This window comes from Lolium perenne, chromosome 4, assembly GCF_019359855.2.
Source record: "Lolium perenne isolate Kyuss_39 chromosome 4, Kyuss_2.0, whole genome shotgun sequence".
NCBI classification, from domain to species: Eukaryota; Viridiplantae; Streptophyta; class Magnoliopsida; order Poales; family Poaceae; genus Lolium; species Lolium perenne.
In genome coordinates this window covers 21,438,933-21,453,909 of record NC_067247.2, presented here as the reverse complement: position 1 = coordinate 21,453,909, position 14,977 = coordinate 21,438,933, and the positions used below count along the sequence as shown (strand labels likewise).

The 14,977-nt window shown below is 39.9% G+C and overlaps 2 protein-coding genes across 2 annotated transcripts; both read left to right on the top strand.

Annotated features, from left to right (window-relative positions):
* Positions 1 to 1,982: 1,982 nt before the first annotated feature.
* On the top strand, positions 1,983 to 4,878 carry LOC139838862 (uncharacterized). The gene is made up of 9 exons (XM_071828879.1): positions 1,983 to 2,079; positions 2,153 to 2,443; positions 2,538 to 2,924; positions 3,020 to 3,100; positions 3,185 to 3,265; positions 3,354 to 3,585; positions 4,279 to 4,403; positions 4,508 to 4,743; positions 4,834 to 4,878. The coding sequence occupies exons 1-9, from the start codon at positions 1,983 to 1,985 to the stop codon at positions 4,876 to 4,878; spliced, it is 1,575 nt and encodes a 524-aa protein (XP_071684980.1).
* A 76-nt stretch (positions 4,879 to 4,954) lies between these two features.
* On the top strand, positions 4,955 to 7,947 carry LOC139838861 (uncharacterized). The gene is made up of 3 exons (XM_071828878.1): positions 4,955 to 5,295; positions 5,587 to 6,997; positions 7,117 to 7,947. Exons 1-3 carry the CDS (start codon positions 4,955 to 4,957, stop codon positions 7,945 to 7,947), a joined length of 2,583 nt encoding a protein of 860 aa, XP_071684979.1.
* The last annotated feature ends 7,030 nt before the right edge of the window (positions 7,948 to 14,977 follow it).

Sequence of the window (14,977 nt, the reverse complement as noted above, 5' to 3'; positions counted from 1 at the left end):
TTGAACCTCCAGTTTCCCCTTCAAATTTCAGTCTTTGTTCATGTAGGTTGTGATGTATTTTCGGAAAAGCTTGGTCGATGTTGTATAGGGTTGTATACTTTCATACGGTATGCAACAAAATTGCCCATGAGTCTAGCTTGGTATCGATCAGACACAAACCCCAGTTAATCTATATTTATGGACGGAATCGCCGATGCTCCATTCAGGAGGAAGAAGACAGTCGTTATACAATTTTGTATGACGTGGATTTAGTTACATATATTGGTATACATAAGCGAACTCCTGCAACCAAATATTTGAATAAAGTAACTCATGATACCTATTTGAATATGGGAATACCATGTTGTCTGGATTATATATATGTTTTACCATATCTGTAGCCTCCTAGATGGTGTTATGCATCTGTAATATTCATAATAAGAATGGTACCATAGTTTCTACTTCCTACTGTCATTTTTTCCGATATTCTTCTTTCTGTGAGCAATTCCACCGGCTTTTTCGGTATTCTCCTTTTTCTCAACAGTTTGATTGTCGTACCTTCATCTGCTCACATGTGCTGTTTAGAGTTCCTCTCCGTGCCTAATCGATCTGCATATTGTACCAAGGCTTATTCCTGCATATATATACTATGCCATGAGTCTATTGTACTAAGGCTGAGTTAATGATTGACTGCTCTGATTACCCTCCAAAATTAATCCCCCTATCAAGTTCCAATTTTTTTTTCCATGTAAACTTTACCAAACTAAGCTTAAATTGTTGTTGCTACCAATGCCCCTTCAAACCAAGAATAAGTGCATGTGCATAGTGTATCACGTGTGTAACAATTATACCAAACATGTGCATGGAGAATGTGGACATATCTACTCTCTTCTGGTTACTTGATTATCTGAATGTCTCACTGAGAGCTACGGTCATTCTTCACAAAATACATTATTGTTTTACTTCTCAATTAGTTTTCTTATTAATTACTGTTTGCTACTAATTCTGCCTCAACTCCTCATTACCCTGTTAACCTGATTTAGTTGTATGATTCATTTTATGGTGTTTGTAATGCTGTATGTTGATGCTTGATTAGATCGATAATGTCCCAACTCTGTCTCAGAATCCTATACATATTATCAATTTAAATCTGCATCAAAATTTCCATTTAAATATTAGAAACATGTTTCAATTCTGTTGGTTATTGCAGATGCTTGATATGCTTGATTAATAGGGACAAAATGAGCGATTGAATTTTTATGATTACACGCTTACTGTTTGATGCTTTCCACTAGGATTACATTGATGTCAACTGTATCGTGTGCATCTTTGCTTCAGTATGTAGCATATCTCATATTTACTGATTTCATTATGCATCTTCAGGCCCCCATTCACAATTAGAGAGAACATACCATGTATTCTGCTTATTGAATGCTGCGTAGCTGGGCCATCTAATGAAGTTCTTGGACCGTATAGGTTTAGTTTGAGTTCCCATATTTTTTTCATTTTCCTTTCTATTGCAAACTTTACAGGGACGAGGTATTCTATAATATCAATTACATTTACGAAAAGTGTAAGCCAACACTAAACATGTCAGCGTCAAAGCGCACCCCTTTTCAAGACATCACCAACGGCCAGAATCAAGGTGATTAACAATGACTGATGCTTTCAACTCGCTTATTATTATTTCGACATATAGTAAATTGTGTCATGACTGCAGATCCTAAAGAGGCCAAAAGGCAGAGAAACCGAGAGTATTATGCAAAAAATAAAGATGAAATTGCAAAACGCCGGCGCCAAGCATGAGAACTTAAAAAACAGGTTCCTTCAACGGATGCAAACATAAACGATAACACAGTATGTGATACACCAGATCCTCCACAATCCGGAGTCAGCCAGCTGCAATACAAAACACCAGGTCATGTGTTCTTTACTCGCGCATATATGTGGCATATTTTTTTAATGCAAATACTGAATTATCATCTACAATCAATTTTGTAGACATGGCTCCACTTGTTCAACATACCTATGCAGATGGTTCACCAAACCATATAACTGGTAATATAATCTATGCAGACGGTTCACCAAACCATATAACTGGTAATATAATCTGTCATGCCATTTTTTGCATTTTTTTTACGTGATCTTCAAAATCTTCTAACAATCTATGCAGCTGTTCTGGGCTGCAGTAATGCTTCTCTTCATCAATCGTCAACATCTACCTTGCAATATGATGGCTGTGACTCGGGTACTGGCCTATCAAACACACAACGAGGTCAAAAAAATCAAAGTGCTAAAAGTTGGTACGCTAAATTGTCTGGCGAGAAAAAAGCTGACTATATACAGAGGCAGCGGTTAGCTCGCCATCGAAAGAATGCTGCAACTCGGACTGCTCTTAATCATGCAGAAGTATCTCCGATGAAAATTACCCCATTGAGCAACGTAACCATGTCACTTGCAAATGGTACATAAACCTCTATTCATAAAATTTTGCAAAATATGTGTAACTGCTTCATGCGAGCTTCATTTCATCTGTATCATCCTATTTTCTACTTCAGGTAGCAGGGATACTGCCACGCAATGCAGCGACTCAAGAATGCTTGACGGAGATCATAGTGATTGGCTACACAGTAATTTGACTTTCATCTCTCATGTGAAATCTGGACAAGATCTGCAAAATGGATCCACATCTACAGGAGGACATGGACAAAAGAGCTTTGCTGAAAAAAGTGAATATTGCAGCAAGAAACGACAGCGTGATTCTTCTGACCAGAAACGACAACGTGAAAGGGATCGGTACTCTTCAATGATAGATGGTGAGAAGGAAATATGCTTGCGCAAAAAAAGGGAGTATAAGAAATTAGTCCGGGAAAATTCTTCGCCCTTGATCACCTCACATTGCACGCCTTACATGCAAGCACAACCATGTAAAACTAACCCAACAGGTACTGCTGGCCACATGCATATAGTGTATGCATGTAATCTAATTGTTGTGCTTGCAGATCTCCGTTTTAACTAATATTTATGCAATTTGCTACAGACCGAGTTGACACAAACAGCGATGATGAGTCCGATCCTGCAGGCATTTTAGAGCCATTTGAACAAGGTGCTACATTGGAAGGTAAATTAAATAATCACACTGTCTATGTACAAATGTGAGGTGTATCAAGCATTATTGAGACAATTCAACACAACTTGCCTGCAGAGAACTTAGACACATTACAAGAGAAAACAACAATGCATGATGATGATGATGATGATGAGTGCAGGATTTTTAGTGGTACAGGTAACTAATACAAATCACTGAATACCATTATTGCAGTCCAATATGCCTTTTGGCGCCTATTTTATTCCTACTTATTTTGTCTTGGCAGGCGATGTGTTTGATTCCTACCGAGTGACAAATGGTGTTTCCACGACTAACCAAAATGATGATCCTTATGACTACGTGTACCACAATCTACCAAGGAAGCATCATGCTTTGAAGCCAGTAAAAGACTGCGAACATTGTGGAGCAATGAGGATCCAATATGAGGGTCCTACTTTACATTGCGAGAAAAGGGAAGGTGAAGATAGCTACCCTGAAGTTCCTCAAGAGTTGCGACGGTTGTTTACAAGTCGGGTTGATGAGGATGCAAAATATTTCGAGAAAGCACATAAGATATTTCAACAGCCACTTCTCCTTCACTAGCCTTGGAGTCACCCTGGATAAGACGGTCGACCTTTGCGTCAAAAACTGGGGTGTATACATTTCGTGCACAAGGGGCATTGTATTATAAGATGGACGATACGGTGCACGGCGGTCAAGGACCTAGACATCTCCAGCTCTACTTCTATGACACGGATGAAACCTTGGAACATAGAGTTAAGCGGTCTCCGGATCTTGATATCAATATACGTAAGGGCGATTTTGAAGATGCGGAGGATAACCCGTATGTGCAAACCTTCAAGAGCATTGGATCTGTTCGAACCTAGACGAATATAGGATATCACTAAATACGGATATAAGGCTGGACCAACGAAGGTACAATGCGCCTGACTTCCCAGGTGGCCGCGATGTGGGTTGAGGGGAGTGACCCACAAAATACCTTTGATAGGCAAGTTGTGGTCTATGGCAAAGGGGACCGTCCTATATTTATTAGAGCTTACTATGGTTGCTATGATCCTTTGGCGTATCCATTATTCTTCCCGAGAAGGGAGACGGGATGGAACCGTTGGATGCCATATGAGAAACCACCTAAAGTTGCAAAATCAAAGAACCAGGATGACACACCTAAGGTCGTTCATTGTGAGAACCAGAATGACAACGAGCATGAACACTTGCAAGGTGTACATCAGAGTTCAAATGTACAATTTGGAAGAAAACACGGATGAGGTAGAAGAAAACACATATGAGGTAGAAGAAAACACAGATGAGGTAGCAGGTAATTATCCCCGTGCTGACAAACGTGTTTCACATTTCATGTTTCATATTTTATTCATTGTTAGTGGAGATCAATGATTAATCATTTTTTGATCCATCTTGCAGATGATGAAGAGGATCAGGATGATGATGCAACTGGAGGTAAACGAAAATTTGTCGGCGCCAGGGAGTATTACTGCTTCAAGCTACAAGTTAGAAAAGGACTCTTTAATATTATATTGTTCGGTGCACGGGGATTCCAGCAATGGGCTGTTGACATGTACATCAAGATGGAGACAATGAGACTTGATTTCTTCTCCAAGCCTAAAAATCAAAAGCGCATTCGTGCAGAACTATACCAGGTACCACAATGTTCTCCAAAAATTAAGATTTCTAGGTTATATAACACATGAATATCTTGAGCATGAAGTTTTGATTGATTTTTTCTTAAGGGTGTTGTTGATGTTATTGATCTTTGGCGAGACACGTGGTTCTGAGGTTGGAAAGAGAATCGTGCTACCACGGACTTTTCCGGGAGGTGATCGAGACATGCAACGAAGATTCCTTGATGCGATGGCGATAGTCCAGCGGTTTGGGAAGCCGGATTACTTCATCACGATGACTTGCAACCCACACTGGGAGGAGATTACATCCAGACTTGAACCCGGGCAGACGCCACAAGACCGTCCAGACCTTGTGGCAAGAATATACAGGGCGAAGTTGCGAAGTATGAAAGATCTCTTAATCAAGAAACAGTATTTTGGTGAGGTTGCTGCATATGTCCATGTTACTGAGTTTCAGAAGAGGGGGCTGCCACATGAGCACATGCTTTTGATCATGCGATCGGATAGCAAGCTAACAAATCCAGATGGGTACGACAAGGTGATATCTGCAGAAATTCACGACAAGGACAGGTACCTGTATTGCATGCTTTGGTGGTGAAGCATATGCTCCACGGACCATGTGGTGCTCTCAAGAAAAATTGTCCTTGCATGATAGATGGTGAATGTCGATTTCGCTATCCTCGGCAGTTCTGTGATGCTACGGAGCAAGGAAAGGACTCATATCCAATCTATAGGAGGAGGCATGATGGTCGCCGTGTGAAGGTCAGAGGAGCTGAGCTGGATAATAGGTGGGTTGTCCCATACAACCCTGGTCTCCTTATCTTTGTATAATTGTCACATCAATGTTGAAGCTTGCTCTAGCATCAAGGCAGTGAAATACTTATTCAAATACATCTATAAAGGACATGATCGTGCTTCATTCTCAGTTGATCCAGCAACAGATACAGATGGTGGAGTAATCAATGAGATTAAACAGTATAGAGATGCTAGGTTCGTGGGGCCACCGGAGGCTATCCACAGGATTTGCGCTTTTCCAATGTACGGTGTCTCTCCCTCGGTTCTCCAACTTCAACTTCATTTGGAAAATATGCAGTCTGTCACATTCAAGGAGGGTGATAATCTAGAGGATGTTATCAGTCGGGATTCTTCTTCCAACACCATGCTCACTCAATATTTCAAGATGAACAAGGTGGACCCTTATGCGAGGAACTTCTTGTACAAAGAGTTCCCAGAATTTTATCGTTGGATTAAGGGTAAGAAGATATGGCAGATAAGAAAACTAAAGGGCCGGGGGCAGATTGGGAGAATTGTGTATGCAAATCCTGCTGAAGGTGAAAGGTACTTCCTAAGAATACTTATGAATCATGTTCGAGGTGCAACATCATATGAAAATTTGAAGACTGTGCATGGAAAGTTGTGCGCGTCTTTCAGAGAAGCGTGTGAGAAAAGAGGTCTGATAGAGACCGACAAGTCACTTGATGACTGCTTGACTGAGTCTACTACTTTCCAAATGCCACGTGCTCTAAGAAGGCTATTTGCAACTATTCTGGTGTTTTGTGAGGCGACAAACATCCGATCATTGTGGGAGAAGCACCTCGAGTCAATGTCTGAGGACTACCTTCGGAACCATCCCAACAAGGCCGCAGTAGAGCAGATGGTCCTTAGAGACATTAGGGATCTGGTGCATTCGATGGGGAAGGATATTGGCAGTTATGGCCTCCCAGATTTGGATCCGGTAGATGATGGGTGTTCAAGTGGTTACTCGAGAGAGGTTCAAGAGGAGATGTCGATCATTCCGGACAAAAAAGATATAAATTTGTTTACATCTCTTAACACTGAGCAGCGCGCTGGTTTTGATGAAATACTCTCTCACGTCGTTGACAAAAGGAGCCAGGTATTCTTTGTTGATGGTCCAGGTGGCACGGGAAAGACATATTTGTACAAAGCACTTCTTGCTAAGGTTCGTTCACTAGGACAAATAGCTATTGCAACAGCGACATCTGGTATAGCGGCATCCATCATGCCTGGTGGACGCACCGCCCACTCAAGGTTCAAAATTCCAATTAAACTCACAGATAGCAGCATGTGCAATTTCACCAAGCAAAGTGGTACCGCGGATCTGCTCCGCAAGGCATCTTTGATAATCTGGGACGAAGTTGCCATGACAAAGCGTCAAACAGTTGAGACACTTGATAGGTCCCTACAAGACATCATGGGATGTGATTTGCCTTTTGGTGGGAAGGTTGTGGTGTTTGGAGGAGATTTTAGGCAGGTCCTTCCAGTGGTGACGCGTGGGACAAGAGCGCAAATCACTGACGCCACACTACGGAGGTCTCATTTATGGGAGAAGATTAGAAAGATACGTCTCACGCGTAATATGAGGGCACAAAGCCCGACCCGTGGTTCTCCGATTACCTCTTGAGAGTTGGGAATGGAACAGAAGAGACGATCGGTGGCGATTATGTGCGTCTTCCGGATGAAATTGTTATTCCTTACACTTCTACAGAAGAACCAGTGAACAAGCTTATTGAAGATGTCTTCCCATCGCTTCATGAAAACGCCGCATCTGGATCCTACATGAGCTCACGTGCCATTCTTTCAACCAAGAATGAACATGTGGACAATCTAAATACAAAGATGATTGAAAGGTTTCCTGGAAAAGAAAAGGTATATTATAGCTTTGACTCTGTCGAAGATGATGCACACAATAACTACCCAATTGACTATCTAAACTCCATAACTCCAAATGGCCTGCCCCCGCATCTTCTGAAACTCAAAGTCAATTGTCCTGTCATTCTTCTCCGAAATCTCGATCCTCACAACGGGTTGTGCAATGGAACAAGATTGATGATTAGAGCATTTCAAGATAATGCAATTGATGTAGAGATTGTTGGTGGACAACATGCTGGAGATAGAGTGTTTATACCGAGGATCCCTTTGTCGCCTTCGGATGATATTTCACTTCCGTTCAAATTCAAGAGGAAACAGTTCCCCATACGGTTGAGTTTTGCTATGACCATCAACAAAGCCCAGGGGCAAACCATTCCAACTGTTGGTATTTACCTCCCTGAGCCTGTATTCTCGCATGGCCAGCTTTATGTTGCACTGTCGAGGGGTGTGTCAAGGCAGACCACTCGGATTTTGGCCAAGCCAAATAATGACATAGATCCCACTGGAAAAAGCACGAAGAATATTGTGTACAGGGATGTCTTGGAGGGATGAAACAGGTTTGTTCTTCCTTCAGTCCGGTCAATTATTATTAGTATTCAATGTTCCTACTGCATCTATTGAACATATCATTTGATATCGCTCATTTATCATATTCTGATATAAGCATGTTTGTGTTTTGCAGCACCGCTATGTTGCCAGGTTTTGAAATAGGATCTTCCCATATACATTTGATTATATGTATAGGTCTATACAGCTTGAGAACGGGGCTGATACTTGCCTTGGTGGTTTAGCTTTTTTCTCAGTCTTGTTGTTCGCTGTTGTGTTTTTCCATCAATGAAACTTGGCTGGAAAATAATAATTAGAACATTGGATTTTATAGAAATTTCTTACTTATTGTTCCACTTCAATATCTTCCAAGAGTTATATTTCTTCTGGACATTTATTCTTTACGGTGACATGTTTAGATCATAGTGCCTTGCAGGTTTCAGTACGCCAACAAGTTTCAATTGTGAATTATTATTATTATTATTATTGCGCTGAAAATGTAAGTCTGCCTCTTTCATATGATCAAATATACTGTTGACATAAGCGTCAACTATATGTGTTTGCGCTATCTTCCTTTCACCCGTCATCTAACAGCTGAATTAAGTAGTGGCCCAGAAGCTTGATTGCCATCGAAACCTAATAAATATTGCAAGTGTAAATGGCGCCAGAAATAGTAGTTGCGCAAGATACACATACAGCAGGTAAGATGCTCTAATTGCTAGACAGATATGCTTTCGCTCAACCACAGATTTGTTGTTTATGCACAGTATGTAAATACTGATCTGGGTTGACATGCTTGTCAAACTGCTTCTGTTAGGTCTACTCTCAAGTGTCGACACAGGCTTGGGGTAATTTAGTTTGGCCAAAAGTGCATGCCATCCAATCCATTTATTTCCTCAGGTTGATACAACTTGCTCAATAGTCTCGACCAAATAAACAAGAGCTGCGGATTAAAAGAAAAGAACCGCTCTGCACCTTCAAGAGGAAAATAATGATGATGATGATGATATTAAATCAATCAGAAGAAGGAAAAAAATCTCACTTTGTAGCAATTACTCAATTCTCCACAGATTACACTACAATTATTAGAATACAGAAGTGTAGTTTTGCCGATAGGAGATTGTTGCTTAAAAGCGTATGTTTGTGATATTCTCTTTCTCAAGTTCATTGCACATTTGTAATCTGTTGCTGTTTATTTCCAACTAAACAGATGATACTTCAAATAGCAAGAACCAATCCGTGAATTGTGCCTTCAGGTTTGTATGTATAAGACTGAATTTTGTTGTTTGGTAGTTGTTGTGAGAATGGGCTGCATCTGCTACTTTGATTGATTTCCTAAGATTACACGTGCATTGCACGTGCACAATTACTAGTGATATTAAGAAACTCACTTAATTTGTCACTAAAATTTTCCCTTTCTCTTTGAAAGGTCAGCTAAAATTTGGTATGATAATCTGTCTCCTGGATCTATTGAAAATCCTATTGGTTTAGTTAATGCTTTCTTTCAGAAATATTTCCCTGCTAGTGCTCAACATGCTGCTTTGCAGAAAATCGTTGACTTTGTGCAGGTAGAAGGAGAGAAATTGCCTGAATCTTGGGCAAGATTTTATTCTTTAATTAGAGCACTACCTAGACATCCATTAGCAAAAAATGAACTCTTGATATATTCTATAATGGACTAACTGTTGAATCTAGGACATACATGGATAGTTGTGTTGGTTGTGTTTTCAGGAAAAGAACTCCTGCTGAAGCTGAGGAATTATTGGCCAAAATAAGCCAGAATTATGATGATTGGACTACACCTGAGCCAACACCAACACTGAAGAAAAGGGGAATGATTGAATTAAATGATGAAGTGATGAGGGAAGGCAAGAAATCTCTTAAGGAGAAGGGTATTAAATCTGAAGATGTGAAGAATCTACCACCTATAGAAGAATTATGTAAGCCAATTCCTCGTCCATCCACTATTGAGGTACACTCTCTCCAACATTTTGATAATAGAGATATTCCCTACGCCAAACCTCCTGATCAATGCTTAGATGAATTTGATAATTATATTGTTAAGCAAGATAACTTTAACAAGAGAGTGGAAAATCACCTAATGGAAAATTCTAGAGCTATCAATAATTTGCATGATATTGTGGAAAGAACATCTAATGATGTCAAAATGCTTGTTAAACATTTCCATATGGTTCAAACACAAATTGATCAACTCACTAAAGTGCAAAAAGATTTGCTAGTTAATGCTTGTAGGGAAAAACATGCTTATGAAATAAGCACTAGAAGTGGTGCTTCTACTCAGGATCCTCTATATTCTGAGGGACATCCAAAAAGAATTGATCAAGATTCTCAACGAGCTAATGATGCTAGGACTAAGTCTAAGAAAAAAAACATAAAAATGTTGTAGAATCTTCTGAACTTGCTAAAGATCCTAATAGTATATCTATCTCTGATGCTGAAACTGAAAGTGGTAATGATAAAAATGATGCTTCTGATAAAGAAGAAATTGAAGAGGAGCCTGAAAACCATACTAAAAATACAAAGTACACTAAGGAAGATTTCATTGCTAATAAACATGGTAGTGAGAGAGAACCTTGGGTGCAAAAACCAATGCCTTTTCCTGATAAGAAACATAAATCAAAGGAGGAAGAACACTATAACAAGTTCTGTGAATGGATGAAACCTTTGTTTTTGCAAATTCCTTTGACTGATGCTATTAAATTGCATCCTTATTCAAAATATATGAAAGATATTGTCTCTAATAAAAGGAAGATTCCAAATGAGGAAATCTCCACTATGCTCGCTAATTATTCTTTTAATGGCAAGGTTTCAAAGAAGCTTGGAGATCCAGGTATATCCACTATTCCATGCTCCATCAAAAATAATTATGTTAGAACTGCTTTGTGTGACTTGGGGGAGGGAGTTAGTGTTATGCCTTTTTTTTCTCTATAGAAGACTTGATCTAGAAAAATTAATACCAACTGATATATCCTTGCAAATGGTTGATAAGTCTACTACTATTCCTGTTGATATATGTGAGGATGTTCATGTTCAAGTGGCTCATAATTGTATGATATTAACTGACTTTGTTGTGCTGGAAATGCCTGAAGATGATAATATGTCTATTATTCTTGGGAGACCTTTTCTTAACACTGCAGGGGCTGTTATTGATTGCAACCAAGGGAAAGTAACTTTTAATGTTGATGACAAAGAGCACACAGTTTATTTTCCCAAGAAGATTGATAGGAAATATGGTCTAAATTCAATTATTAACATTGAGACCATCCAGATTGGGAAATTACATTTGCATATGCCAATGCCAAAGAAAGAGAATGATATTGTCATGATTGAGACTATGCCTATCAAGATTGAGGTAACATAATCATTTGGTGAAATGCAAAGTTTTGTTTCATATAAATTTTTTTGGTAACAAGACTTGATCAACCATGTTAACAAAGTGCTTTTGAATGAATGAAACTATGTTTTCACCTATGTACCACTGATTAATTTCATATTAGAATGTTTTAGAGCTCCTGTAGTTTTGGTTTTGAATTTGTTTTCCATCATTCCATAATTGTTTTCCTGTGTTAGAATCATTATTCAAATTCTGAAATTGCCCAAAAATAAAGTTTCTCGAATAATTCCAAAAACTTTTACAAAAATTTTACGCATAAAAAGGTGCAGAGAGGCACCTAGGGCAACCCAGGGGGACCCACCAGGCCACCACACCATGTGGAGGCGCGGGGCACCCCCTGGCCGCGCCAAGGCCTGGTGTGGGCCCCCCTGGCCCTCCATTTACTCTTCTTCCTGCCATTCCACTCCCTCTCCCGAAAAAACACATCAACATTGCTCAAACTCGTGTTCTTGTTGTTCGTGCTGGCGATTTTCGATCTCCTTGCTCAGTCCATCTTTCCTGCTGAAATTTGGAGCATTTGCTCTCCGATATGTGACTCCTCCGATTATCCAAGTAGAATTTTGTTTAGTGGAGTATTTCTTGAGTATTTTGCTGCTATAGGTGACGTGTTAACTGAGCTTGCATGCTTGTATTATGCTTAGATAAGTTGTTTTGATGCATGTTTAGTCCTCTTGCAAGTCTCCATATTGTTCTACTTCATTTGTTTGTCTTAAAATCATTTTTTATGAGGTTTGTTTAAAAAATTTAGAGATGGAAGCAAATGTGCACCAATTCATTCAGCATGAATTGGAGGTGTGGATGAAGTCATGATGGTACGCCGTGAAAAAGGTGTTTTCCCTTCTCTTTATCCATGTTCAGAGTTCATGAGGGCAGCAGGGATTCTGCAGGATTTCTAGACTTTAATCTCTAATGCAGGGTTGGAACGTTTTGTTGATGGTGAACCTTACCAATATGCAAAACTAACTATGTCTGTGGTGCAGGATTTTAGATGCAGTTGAAATTTGCCTAACCCCATGGTTCACTATAAAATTTACAATAAGACTGTCAACTTGCCCTTTGATGATTTTTGTGCAGCCATTAGAGTGCCACAATGGGGATCGCGCAAAGGGATGAAAGAGCAACCTAAACTATTGATGGACCTCTATAAAGAAATCTGCCAAGGGAGAATCTTCTCAGATGAGAGTGGTAAAATTCGAAGTATTCAACTCCCATCTATTCGATATTTTGCCTATTTCATTGCCAAGTGTGTTCTAGCTAGGAAGAATGCAAATAAATTATCTTCATATGATTTAGCTTTCATCGCCGCTGCCTTGAGACAAGATAGGACTTATAATTTGGGTGCTCTGATAGCTTCCCATCTTACTACTAACCGTGAGAAAGGAGGAATTTGTGGAGGCCTCATTGCTTCTCGTTTATTAGCTTTTCACGGTGTGGTTCCGCATAATTTAGACATTCAATTTCCATTAGAGAGGCTTGATCTTGATTCCATGATACAACACAAATTTGTTTCTCTTCAAGCCAACAGGGACAACCTACCTTATGAAATAACCTTTTTCAAGAAACCAGGGTGGAGAGTAGTTAAGTCTGATCGTTTAGTCAATTTGCTTGCACCTCTTTTGTTTAACCCTGATGTCAGGGAAGGATGGTCGCTCATGGAGCATGAGCTTGACACATACATAGAAGAGCACTGCCAGCACGTAGAGGATGATGGAGGGGAGGCCGAAGATAATTTTGTCCAGCCCTCTAACACTACAGGGTTCCCATATCAGCAACCTGACTATGATTATGGGCCTTCTGCTTCTTCTTCCCCACGATAGCCAGGGTACGATCATGCTAGGGATGACCCACCAGCCTGGAGCTTCTACCCACACTGGGATAGATCTCCACTTAGGCCAAAAGCCTAAGCTTGGGGGAGGTATACCGACATCTCACTCACCCATACATCATATTCCGTCGGAACTTTGTATATCCATGTTTCGCTTTCTTTTATTATTGTTCTTGTTTAGTTTATTTCTGTAATTTCTCTTTTCTTGAATCTTGGAAGTTGTTACCACTGTAATAACCTCTCCTTATCCTTTTTATTTCGTTTTTATACCAAGGATAGCCTCTAATAGGAAGGAGGTAAGAATTGGGGAAGTTGCTGTACCAAAATAGATTATGTGCTGTCACCAAACAAATTCGTATTCCCAGCCAGAACGTCGTATTGAGCTGCCAATTTTTGAGCATATGTCCCAGATTGTTATCTAACTTTCATTAGTTCTGCACTTTTCGATTTGAGCAACAGGAGATTTAAAAAAAATTGATCTTTGCCTGATGTTCTGTGTTGGCAGATTTCTGCCACTATTTGCATTTACGTATCTATGTTAGTTTTCTTTCTTTTGTTGTTCTTGTTTTGTTTCTACCTTCCAAAACACAAAAAGACCAAAAATATTTCTATTGTTTCTCTTCATTTGCTTATTTAGTTTCTAAGTTTTAGTTTGTTTCATTTTCTAGTTATGGTTTGCTATTCGAAAATCCAAAAAGATTTTGCTTTGTTTGATGATTCAAAATTGAAAACCCAAAAATATTTGTTGTTCTTCTTTGGTTTTGTAAAGTTTGCTGCAGAGTTCAATGGTCTTCCGTGACTCCATTGGAGCTTTGTTATCATTTCATATTATTCAAGCCACACAAGTGAAGGGCAATAATGACGGTTATGACAATTCAAGATGTGGTGAGAGGCTGGTATAAACTCTATTTGTTTTCATTTTTGTACATATACTCATTTATGTGGACATGCTTAGTTTGTTTGTGTAAGGTGTATGCTACTTAACGATGCTTAGTAGTTTTTGCTCTCTCATGATTAGTTCCAATTTACTAATAGTAGGTAACATGTCATATAGATGTTTGCTTGCATTGCTCTATTCATAAAACGGTATGACATTGTGGTATCCTCCTCTGAATGTTTCATTTGAATCGACTTGGCACATGCTCATGCATGCATAAGACTAAACAAAAGTCATTTAAGCCTTGAAGATTTTTTTTGCCCCGGAGTTCTTGTATTACTTTTATACTTCTGTCACTAGTAGGAAACTAGCTATAGATGGGATCATATTCTGTGGTGCACCGGTTTTGCGTGCGCCTGATACGTCTCCAACGTATCTATAATTTCTTATGTTCCATACTAGTTTTATGACAATACTCACATGTTTTATATACACTTTATATCATTTTGATGCATTTTCCGACACTAACCTATTAACAAGATGCCGAAGCGCCAGTTCCTGTTTTCTGCTGTTTTTGGTTTCAGAAATCCTACACAGGAAATATTCTCGGAATTGGACGAAACAAAAGCCCACGGTCTTATTTTCCACGGAGGCTTCCAGAACACCGAAGAGGAGACGAAGAGGAGCCACGAGGCGGCCACACCCTAGGGGGGCGCGACCCCACCCCTGGCCGCGCCACCCTATGGGGTGGGCCCCTCGGGACTCCACCGACATCGCCCCTTCGCCTATATATTCCTCCATCTCCGAAAACCCTAAGACGATCGACGATATTCCACGAAGAGTTCCGTAGCCGCCGCCATCGCGAAGACAAGTTTCGGGGGACAGAAGTCTCTGTTCCGGCACACCGCCGGGACGGGGA

Coding starts and splice junctions, on each gene's coding strand:
- LOC139838862 (XM_071828879.1), top strand. CDS start 1,983: ATGGCTCCACTTGTTCAACATACCTATGCAGATGGTTCACCAAACCAT. Junction 2,444..2,537: donor AACCATGTCACTTGCAAATG/GTACATAAACCT, acceptor TTTCTACTTCAG/GTAGCAGGGATACTGCCACG. Junction 2,925..3,019: donor ATGTAAAACTAACCCAACAG/GTACTGCTGGCC, acceptor AATTTGCTACAG/ACCGAGTTGACACAAACAGC.
- LOC139838861 (XM_071828878.1), top strand. CDS start 4,955: ATGGCGATAGTCCAGCGGTTTGGGAAGCCGGATTACTTCATCACGATG. Junction 5,296..5,586: donor GAAATTCACGACAAGGACAG/GTACCTGTATTG, acceptor AGCTTGCTCTAG/CATCAAGGCAGTGAAATACT. Junction 6,998..7,116: donor TTGGAGGAGATTTTAGGCAG/GTCCTTCCAGTG, acceptor GAGGGCACAAAG/CCCGACCCGTGGTTCTCCGA.